At 33.2% G+C, this 11693-nt stretch overlaps 1 protein-coding gene across 1 annotated transcript; it reads right to left on the minus strand.

The window, feature by feature from the left end:
• Nucleotides 1-308: 308 nt before the first annotated feature.
• LOC145046813 (protein FAR1-RELATED SEQUENCE 5-like) lies at nucleotides 309-3208 on the minus strand. The gene is made up of 6 exons (XM_078995072.1): nucleotides 3089-3208; nucleotides 2291-2362; nucleotides 1798-2217; nucleotides 1159-1672; nucleotides 632-1072; nucleotides 309-556 (listed from the first exon to the last, which is right to left on the minus strand). The coding sequence occupies exons 1-6, from the start codon at nucleotides 3206-3208 to the stop codon at nucleotides 309-311; spliced, it is 1815 nt and encodes a 604-aa protein (XP_078851198.1).
• Between the last annotated feature and the right edge of the window lie 8485 nt (nucleotides 3209-11693).

Consider the following 11693-nt stretch of genomic DNA (forward strand, 5'->3'; position numbering starts at 1 on the left):
CAAGCAATTGTTTTCGAATACAAAGCCACTGGTCTTTATTATACCCTAAACAAACAACTACCGCTCGAAACCCACAATTTCTATCACCTTCTACATCATGTATATCGTCGATATAATCATGAAATATATCTGGAACACCATTCATTTGGAAGGGATAATGCCTTTGGGTTCATCATTTAAGTCAATCACACACGAAAGCTATGCCTTTGGGGTTCATCATTTAAGTCAATCCCACACGAAAAGCTATGTCTTTCAGGTTCTTTATTTAACATGATTTGGAGGATTGGCTTTCTTTTTCTGTTGTTTCTTCACACTTGGTTGTCCACATGTGTTTTTTGAACTGTAGGTTCTCCAACATCAGTTTTATGCGGGTCATATATCTCTTCTAGCTTTCTCCTATAAAACATTTTCCCGGCTTTTAATTTTTTGTTGAAGTTTTCTTTAAATTTATCCACTACATCATCGTAATTAATATCACCATCTACTACAGACATCGTATCTGAAATATCAAGCTTCCTCCAAAAGATATCTATTGAATCCAATAGTATATTTTCACCTGCATTGAAATATAAAATAATTATTTATCTAATATTTAAAAAACTATTTGTATGTTGTAGTTGAACATACTAACCTAAAATCGAGTAGAAAGAAAGCATGCAAGCATGTGGTAACCCACAACTATTACGAAGTTTGCAACCATAGTTTGAGGAGTCTAACATTAAATCACCCAACCTTTGGATCTCTCCTAGTATTATATCTAAAGCTTGGTTTGAAACATGGCCCCACAACAATTGGAAACACGACAAGTTGTGGCGATTGTAGCGAACAGTCAAGCTATTTTCAAAGCTTTCGTTGATCGAAGTAAGTTGTGATTCCACGGCTTGATTAATCCGTTGAACGAATTTATCAAAATTAGAATTTGAAGAGTTTAAAATTTTCTTTAACTTGGAATGTTGACTCTCGACTCTGTTGGTCGTGCTATTTTTAAATTTGAGATGTTGATCAACCCAAACAAACACAAACATTTCCTTGTACTTTTTTAACCATGTATCATCTATGTATCTCATAACACCTTTGAAGTAAAATAAATTAACAAATAAGTACATAACAGTAATATCAAGGTTATGATTTAGAAATATAGTTATTAAACAAGCTTACACGGATAATTTATCAACACTGATTGTAGTCGTTTGTAGTTTTCCGTGTATGTCATCAATGTTGGAGACTCAAGTAGTAATCTCCATAGTATTCTAAAAGATTTACGGTCTTCATCCAATGTGATAATCTTGCTGGAAATTTTTAAAATGGTTTGCTCAATATGCCATCTACAAAGTAACCGTGCCGCATCCGGAAACACTGTTTCACATGCATTGATGAGCGCCAACTCTCTGTCTGTGATTATTACACGTGGGTGCATACACATATCGAGTATTGACTTTACATAGTTTAACACCCAAGTATAGTTGGACTCCTTTTCTCTATATATAAATGCAAAACCTACAGAGAATGTCTTTCGAGTTGAGGTCACACCAACAATTTCTACAAGCGGCTTATTATATTTGTTCGTTTTGTAAGTGGCATCTGTCATCAACACATGTGGAAATGCACGCCATATCTTCCAAGACGTTGGATGAACAAAAAACAGATTCGATCTCCAACTCACTTGAATCGTCTGTAGTAAGCTCATATAAATAATTGTTGGCGTGCAAAATGGACATAAGAACCTGCATTGGAGTTTTTCCTACTTGCTCTTGTCTGCGAATCTTTTTGTTGTGCGTTATATATCGTTTGAATTACCGATACATTATTTTCGTGTTTCCCCTTCAAGGTTGACAAAATATCACGTGGCGAAAAGTTCTTTCTTGTTAGATCTTCTACCAACCGAGTCTCGTCAACAGATAACCGTCTTACGAACGGATGAACCTCCATATGTTGTGTAGGTGGATGATTATGATCATCACATATCACCCTTAACGTCCATTTATTATCTTCTTTTGAATACTTTCCTTCCAGTTCAAATTTACAATTAGTCTTTCTGGTTCCAAATGCTCTAATCGTGTTAGTAGCTTTATATTCACCCCCACGATCACACATAAGTACGACTTTATACACGAAGCCGTTGACATATGCCTTTGATCTTTTGTTGACAATGACATATCCCAGAGATCGTGCTTTGTTTTGTGTCCACTCAAACAATTCCTCACGAGACTTGAACATCTAAAATCGAATTTTACGTGTTTTAGTTTATATGAAAAATATAAAATGTTATAATGTAGTATAAGTATGTAACGTGTATGGTGGAAAATGCCGACTTTTTGGTAGAAGTATCTTCATCTCGAGCAAATACGTTAATTCCAAATAACTTAAAATAACGAAAATTAAATATGTACAATTTATAAAATTATGTAATTTATTGAAAAACTAGGTAATTTATGTACCATTTTTAAAATTTACATAAATTATACTCCTATTAAACAATTTTTTAATAAGAAGGTCGATAGTATTTTGTTAAAATAAATAAATATAACAACTATAAAAAAGCTATTATAAAATTTAATGTTTTAAAAAACAATATTATAAAATTTAATGTTTTAAAAACACTATTATAAATATATGTAACAATGATATTAATTTGTTTATGTTAAACGATTTATTTATATAATACACAATTGCATACAAGTGTTATACTGAGATATTAAGTTTTAAACCATATATTGAATTGCATGTTTTATATATTGAGCTGCATAAATAAGTATAAACAACAATTATTATTAAAGATATACATTTAAAGGGTAGAAATTGAAATATCTTCTAAAAAGATAGATTGTAAACGTAAAATTATAGGATATAAAATGCTTACTTTTTCTTTTAACCCTAGCAAAACAATCAGCCCCCAGATTAGAGTAGCAACCAAAAATGCGTGACTCTGGTGATTTCCGACGATATCATGCGATTTTCGGCGAGGTTTTTTTGAGCATCTCTTTCTCTTGTTCTTTGTCCGACGATGATGGCAATGATTTAGGTGACGATTCAGCCTCTAGATGAAAGATATGTGGTGATTCCATTGACTTCAACGATATCCGGTGACTTCAGACAATTTCCCGTGAGATTCTTTTAAGTTCTCTTCCTCTCGTTCTTTGTCCCACAGTGATGGCAGTCGTTCAGATGACGATTCAGCCGCCACGTGAGAGGGAGGCAACGATTCCATCGACTTCAGGTGGTCATTTCCGGCGAGGTTTCACACTTCAAGCGGTTTCCGATGACGTTTCAGAATTTTCTTCCTCTCGTTCTTTTCAGTCGCTATTTTCTTTTTCACGTTCCTCCTCTCTTCTCCGTCGATGTCGACACTGTTAATGGTGGCAGTATATCGTCGGTGGTGGTTGAAGATAATGTTTCCCAGAAGTTATTAGATGTTAACAGATTTGTTTATTATTTGTGATTATTACTTAATCATTTTTATTTTACTTGTTTATATACATGTATCGTGTATTATTGTTTGATTAACTGAAAAAATGTTCTTCAATTTATTATGTAATTGTTGGTTGTTGTTGGTTGTAGTTTATAAATTGTGTTAATTTACAAAAAATTGAACACGCTTCACAAAGATGCAGATGTAGTCTTCCATAAAAAAAAGGTTTAAATTACACAATACACGTCTTCTATGTAATACATTGTCTTCTATGTAACATTGTATAGTTATTGGTTAATAACTATGAAATTCTAAATAAACTGTAATTGAAAAAAGACAACTACCTAAAAAGTAATAATTGCTAGGGTATGAAGATAAAATCAGGGGTATTAATAACAACATCCCTTTTGTAAATAAGAAAAAGATAGGTTTTCAAAAGTGAGGAAAGTTTGACTTTTTGTGATTTTTACCCTTTTAAAGCTAAATTATACTTAAAAGTTAAGAGTACAACCTAAACACTTTTTAAAAACAACTTTTAACTTTTGTCTTCTCAAAAGCTAAACTCAAGAAGAACTTTTACAAAAAAAAACTTTTAAGCTCAAAAAATAATCTCAAACACTCCCTATGCCTCCAAAGTCTACCACTTTAGACATTTGTTTAGCATACGTGTTTCAAATTTTAGATTCCAAAATGTATCATGTCAATGTTTCTCCTCCAAACTAACATCATATATGGTTCTCAACTTGTTAAAAGTATATTCCTAAAAAATGGCATATGTGGGAAGTATGTTCAAATGTTTAATAGAGTTCTTTTTTATAAGTGGAAATGACGATTTTTTCCAAATAAAAACACAATGTGGGTGGGAATGATAAAGGGGAGTTTTGGTCAAAATAGTTCCTTAAATTCACCTATTCCAAGTGGTCATGGTTCCTCTGTTGAGGTGGAAATTCTTAGATCGGTAAACCGCCTTCAGGACCAAAATGGTAATCTTAATTCTTATAGTTCAAGAAGGATTGGGGATGGCAAAATAATTTCGGTATTAGGAAGATACATGGATCAAAGACAATACTTTAAAACATAATTTCCCAATGATTTTTAGGTAATAGCTTAACTACGTGGGTTTCGGAGAGGATCCCAATAGTGATGATAGGTGGTTGGTTGTGTCAGAAGCCTTATGGTGATGATGAGTCATTGTAATGGGTTTCTATGCATTTCTTTAAAAAAATGGAGACGGGGTGTCAAGTTTTTCGATGGGTTAAAAGATAAAGAGGACTTATTGTTGGATGTAGGGTTGTGTATGATGAAGGATAGGTGGAGATGGGAGATTACTCGGTACCTTCAACAAAGGTGTTATTGGTAAAGAAAACACTTTAATTGTATGTGATAAACCTACCAGATGAACATTTTGATCACGGATAATGTTTTCATTTGAAAAATGTTACTTAATAAATTACCAAAAATGTCCAATCTTTTGATCATGGTTAATGTTTTCATTTGAAAAATGTTACTCAATAAATTACCAACAATGTCGAATTTGGATAAAAGAGGTTTAGATGTGGATACGACTCTTTGAGATATTCGCAATGAAAAAATAAGTATGAATCACATCTTCAAACAATGCTAGATGATGATATCTGGTGTGAAATTTCTAGGCGGTGGGATTTAGATATAAACATTTCATATATTTTCCATTAGTTGGATAATCTAAGGGTCTTGAAGCATCGGTGTCGATAATGTCATTAGTATAGCTTGTTGGAGAATTCGGAAATTTCTTAACGAAATGATTTTTGGAGTAGTGATGACAAAGAAAGTGAGGTTATTTCATTACATTGTCTCTCAGTCTTTCTTTTGGTTGTCTACTAAGAATGCTAAATTGAAATTAAATTGGGTAGGTTCTTTACAAGGGGCGTGTTTGGCAAAAGTAGTTGTTAGCTGGAAGCGGGTAGCGTGTAGGTGGTAGTGGGAAGCTGTAACTTTTATTTGTTATATGCGTGTTTGGTAAAAGTAGCTGGAAGCTTTTGAAACATATAAAATTACATAAAAAGACAATTGATTAAAAATAAATAAATATATAAATATATTTTTAAGGGTAATTATGGAAATTGATTTAACAAGTTGAGTAGCATTTTGTTAAACGCTACATGAATTAGCTTCTAGATTTGAAGCGTTTTGTTTAAACAAAAAACAAAACGCTCGTACTACGGTACTACCAAACGAAACTTTTTATTTAAACTAGAGTGTTTTTTCAAAAGCTAAAAGCTAGAAGCTCCTAAACGCTTTCAAAAGCTCCGTATTGTATGATAGATATTAGCATTTTTTAATCTTGCTAGCTCATTGCTTGTACTTTTATAATATACTTTTGTTCCGAGAAATATTATAATAATGAATGATATCATTTTGGAAAAAAGTTTCAAAAATCTTCTTGGAATTTTAGAGCTAAAAATCATGCATGTTAACTAGCATGTTCTTTTGTTGTATTTTTACATGCGAGTAATATTCTCTAAAAAAAAAATCGTTGAATAGTATTCCCCCATATACGGGGGAATACTATTCATATCTCCAAAAATGGAGGTGAAGTTTGGTTATCAATTTTAATCAATTTCATTTTTATTTAATAGATTTCTAGTTTATTTTATCTATTAATAATAATTTAAATACAATATTCAATATTTATAATATAATGTTATATACTGATTTATATTAATTAATCATAAATACAGAGTTTAATTAGTAGATGAGTGTATTTGATAATATATATAAGTTATAAAAATAAAATATTTCAATAATATACTTTTTAGGGTAAAAAATAGGATAAAAAATGAAGTAGGGTTGAAGATGAAACACTGTTTACTCCATTTTTTATTCCATTTACGGGGAAAAAAATAAAAATGGGTTGGAAATGGTTTTACAAAGAAATAAAGGCATTAATTACACATTTACTGCCGATCAATCAATAATTGTTTCGTTAAATTTTTAGTGCAAAATCTAGTTAACGGTTTATGTCTTTACGTATACTATATATCGCTATATTAAAATGAAATTAATTTTATTTGTTTTTTCATAGGTACATGTGTCGTATTATGTATTTTTTATATGATGGGTATGATATTTGAAGTACGATAACAAAAACGTAAAATACGCAAACATAAACATTAAATTCGATGATACATATATTTTGTTACATATTGCAATAAATTCTGAATAGATTTGAAAATTTTAGAAAGTTTAACGGAGACAATGATTTTTCACGATCAATAAATATTTTCCTAATTCTAATATCATTTTTCACCTCTTGAAAAAGTTGAGGTCTTCTTTATATTAGCATTTGATATCCATTTTGTCCATAATCTTTATTTCATTCTTAATATTAATAACTTATTTATTCATTTTGGATCTCTTCTACGAGAGCGGATCTATGTGTCATAATTTCATAAGGCTTTCTTGAGTCCCTCTCTTGGGCTTTTTCACAGCTTTGCGTGGCTTCGAATATATAATCAGGCATTATTAGTGGAAGTAGTCAATCACGATAAAAATCCAAATGAACAGGGCCGACAATGTAAAATGGGTTAAATATTGCATTCTTCATCTTTAGAGTGAAAACTGCCTTTATCGATAATGCAGGAGCTTGTAATAATTTTCTTTTCTTCTACTTCTAAGATGGCTTAGCAGACATTTTTTATAAAAAAAAGAGTAAAGCAAATTACTATGTTTATATTTTGTGTGAATCATGCTTTAGTTTTAACATATTTATATAGTAGTTTGCATAACATCTTAGATGTGAATTCATAAAAAGCTCTATTAAGCGGGGGTTCGGGATTCATAAATGTCAATGTTAGGCGGGTTGAACGGTTTCGTAAATTCCAATGTTAGGTGGGAGAGGGAGGTAGATTCATAACAGAGTGCTACGTGGAAGAGTCATGATGACTTCATAATAACAGTGTTAGCTGTGAGAGTTGAAGTACGAAACGTAAAATCGATAACATAAATATAAAACTCAATCACATAAAAAGTAAATAATCATGATTGTATTGACATATAAAGTATATAACATTATTACATAAACATAAAATGCAAATGATTTCCTTGGCGTTATTTCAATAGTGGACTTAACAACTATCACCTCACATTTCCCATTCATACGAAGTTGGAGGAAGATGCATCACTTCCATTATATATGTAAATCGATAAACCACATATGTGAAAATAAAATTAACAAAATAGTACAAATGTGTAAACCCTAATGATTATAGGACCATTATCACGTCACTGCAAGATATACTAGAGTGTTGCCATTTTCAATATGTACTAGTAAGTAATATCACATAGATTGACAACATATTTATTCATGTAATTATGTACTTAAAACATGTTGTTCTCGATAGGGTATACCTTCTAAGGTCTGTACTTGACCATATTCCTTCGAACGACCATTTATACATAAAGAGTGATTTCATAATAAAGTATTGATGTAAAAGATATTAGGAGTGTCCTCATACAATGCTAAAAGGTAGTTATATCTCGATGTTTATATATTTACCTCTTTCATCACGATCTTGAAAATACCAACAATACATTAAGAAATAGAAAACCTTAATGAGCATTGTTACATTTCATTTGTCTGTCGGTAACGTGTACATGACATCAATTATATCAAATGTCATTATATTATAAGGAACGCTATGGAAAGACACAATTTCCCTATCATAATCATTATTGTCAAACTATTCATGTTGACTTTTAATTACATGTTAAAGCCTAGCCGAAATCTCTTCAAAATAAGAAAGTGTATATGTTTTGCACATCTTATGTAGCAAACTTTCCATTGTTCAGTTTTTCCGGTCCTAGCTCGTAATTCATAATCAATTCGTGATAACAACTCTTGTGATATGCATTTGAGAAGACATGTATAATGGTATGTATGTAAACTTGGCCATATCACATATTATGGTTAGTTCCTCAAACTCCCAAAGGCATTCATTCAGCCTTATTAAAACTAGTACCACAATTCCTAACTCTCTATTTTGCCTACTTTGTAGGTTGGGGGCAGGATTTAGTGGTGATGTCGATGATAACCGTTAAAAACATAGTATTTTAGTAGTTACATTTGGGGGTTGATGGCTATGAAGATCAATGATCGCATGCAATTTAGAAACATCTTAATCCATAAATTAAGGGACCATCAGTCGCAACAATATAAATCAAACTAGTGTTGTATTAAAAATGAATCTTACCATGCAACCTGATGCCACAAATAAGAACTCAACTAATTAAATTCCTCTTTCTTGATATGGTTAGTTGTTCCGGATTGGCGTTTTATAAAATATAACAATAGACTGAGAAGCTAGAAAAAAATTATTCCTGGGTTCGGTTAGATAAAATCATTACAAACACAAAAAATTTAGTTGGAGTATGGTGCTTGAGAAAATTTTGCCAAAATCTTAACCAGTCAATATGATTCTGCTTGGTTAAAGTGGTCACAAAAATTCTTATAATAAGGCTTTCTTTGGTTCTTCATGATGTCATTGGGATCGAGAAATATGTGTTTCTTAAAGGGAGTCAGATTTTGAATGGGCCTTTGATGGTTAACGAGCTTGTTTCTTGGTTCAAAAATAAGAAAACGAAACTCGTGATATTTAAAGTGGATTTTGAGAAGGCGTATATGTTGATTAGTTGGGAATATTTGGATCAAGTTATGGGTTTCTTGGGTTTTGGAGACAGGTGGAGATCTTGGATTAGATGTATGTTAAAAAATGCTTCATCTTCAGTTCTTATAAATAGAAATATGTCCGATGAATTCTAGTTATTTAGAGGGTTGAGGCAAGGAGACCCTATCTCTTATTTTCTGTTCATTATTTCTATGGAAGGTCTTCGTATAACAATGGAGGATGTTGTGGCTGAGGGCATGTTTTGGGGAATTACTTTGTATTCTAGTAATTTGATGATTTCTCACATTTTCTTTGCAGATGATGCTTTATTTTTGGGTGAGTAGCAAAATATTAGGAATCTTATTCGTGTTCTTCGATGTTTTTTTTATGGTTTTGGGTTTAAGGATTAATCTTCTTAAATCGAATCTTTTGAGTGTTGGGGTGGCTTAGTCTTAGGTTGCCTCTTTGGCTTACATTATTAGGTGCTTTATGGACCAGTTCTAAGCTTTGGAGCTCTTGAAATCGACAATAACAACTTAATCCATTAAGCTGTTGGAATCTCAGCTCCCACGGCGTGGCCACAGGTCGCCACGGTGTGGTGACTAGGAATTTCTAGTATGTTTGATCGCATGAGGACCACGATGTAGCCATGGAAGGCCACGACATGGCAGTTAACTTGTAACGCCCGTGTTTCTGGGCTAAACATTAATGATGATGTAACAGTCTAGATCAACCATTGTAACTCATTTTGAAGTAATAAAGATGGATTACTTGAATATTATGTGAATCATGTGCTTTTATGTGATTATATACTTGTTTGCAAAGATATAATAAAAATAAGCATAAAAAATAAAATGTTAGTTAAGCCAGATATCGATGAAGAAAGCTGTAATGGTCTTGACAAGGATTACGGAGATATAAGGAACGCCGAAATCCGAGTTATAACGAAGAGGTTATGGCATGTCGAAGTTTCGCGACAGAACCGACACGACATTACGTGATGTAAATAGTGAATTTACGATAGAGGACTTTTTAGCCTTAGTGATCTAAGTGAAATTCGTAGTGTTCGTTAAAACGAGATCGTGCATAAAAAGAACGCCCAAATCTGACTTCGTATGAGGAAGTTATGATTTTTCTAAGTTTCGACTTAGTAGTATGCAGCACGGAGTTCAAATAATAGATCGAACGATTTCTAGCCGATACAACCTAAACGAGAATCTAAGATCTCGTTAATAGTAGTGCAACGGTAAAAAGACAAATGAAAACGGACATCGGATGAGGGAGTTATGGAATTTTAATGGACTTTCCTATCCCTGCCTGTTAAAAATACAACTTTAAAATACAGCTAAAATTAGTCAACGGAGTCTAAACGAAAGTTGTAGAGTACAATCCCACCTACACGTGGATATAAAGAACGTCGAAAACGAAGCTTGTATGCAAATGTTATGAATTCTTGAAATTGGGATCTCAATTTGCGAGGCTGTCCGAGGAGGTACGCCCAGCGTATCCTCGGATGCCAAGCTTTCCGGAGTACATCCCGCGTACCGAAGCTCGCACGCCCCACAAATTGACTTTTTCTGTGGTTCTAAAGAGGTCCACGTAGCCCTAGCAGAAAAACAACGCGTGCTCCCTTTCGCCCCGCGTAGGTCCGAGGTACGCCCAGCGTATCGAGGCCTCGCACGACTATAAAAGGGTTGCAAGGGCAACTTGTTTCCTTGCCATTTTTCAACTTTATTTCTCTCTCTACTCTCTCTCTAGCCTTCCAAAACACCCCGAAGCCTAGAAAACCTCACTAGCATTAGAAGAAAGCCCCGAAGCGCCCGAAGGCTCCGAGAAAAAGAGTCTTTCGGTTTAAAACTCTGCCCTTGTAGAGCCCGGTTTTCAAGCAAACCTCCCGGTTTAGTGAAAGAAGATCATCTTAAGAAGCAAAGCGCTGTCCAAATCACCTCCTTATCAGGTGAGTGTATAGTCACTTTCATCTTACACATAGATATGAAGTATTTTATATAAATTACATGCTGTGTGTACATATATTATCTGTTTACTTGAGATCTATGTTGGATGAAAGATCTGAACCTCTTTCTTTTCAGATTTGAACTTTTTCCTTTAGATCTAAACTTTTTCTTCAAGATCTGAACCCTTTCCTTCATATCTAGACTTTCTCACGTCAGATCTAAACTTTTCAGATCTAACCCTTATATATGAATAATTTATACTTGAGATCTATGATGTATGAAAGATTTAAACTTCGTTTTCATATCTGAACTGTATATGTATTTCATATCTACAAATATGTTGGGTAAAACATGGGTAGATGAAATAGTTGGTGCGTGATGAAATAAAATGATGAGAGGCCTCAATGTTTACGATGATCTAGTCATCTAGCGGAGTATAGATGACAACCACAGACTATTCTAGGCAGTCTAATGGAACGCTAGCAGATTCGCAACATGTAAGTGTTTTTGAACTAAGTGTTCACCAGATGTACTCCATCCCCCCATGGTTGCTTTATTTGACAGGTATTGCTGAGGAATCCCCTAAGCAATGTTGTCACCCCGAAACAATGCCTTAGGCTAGGTCCCTTAGAATAGATGCTTTATTGACGTAAAGTGAGGATAACGGGAATGTGTAATCGGGTT

Source organism: Lactuca saligna, chromosome 5 (assembly GCF_052625555.1).
Source record: "Lactuca saligna cultivar CGN05327 chromosome 5, ASM5262555v1, whole genome shotgun sequence".
In the NCBI taxonomy this organism is placed as follows: domain Eukaryota; kingdom Viridiplantae; phylum Streptophyta; class Magnoliopsida; order Asterales; family Asteraceae; genus Lactuca; species Lactuca saligna.

Coding starts and splice junctions, on each gene's coding strand:
- LOC145046813 (XM_078995072.1), bottom strand. CDS start 3,208: ATGGAATCGTTGCCTCCCTCTCACGTGGCGGCTGAATCGTCATCTGAA. Junction 2,363..3,088: donor CTCACGGGAAATTGTCTGAA/GTCACCGGATAT, acceptor CGTTATTTTAAG/TTATTTGGAATTAACGTATT. Junction 2,218..2,290: donor CGGCATTTTCCACCATACAC/GTTACATACTTA, acceptor ATTCGATTTTAG/ATGTTCAAGTCTCGTGAGGA.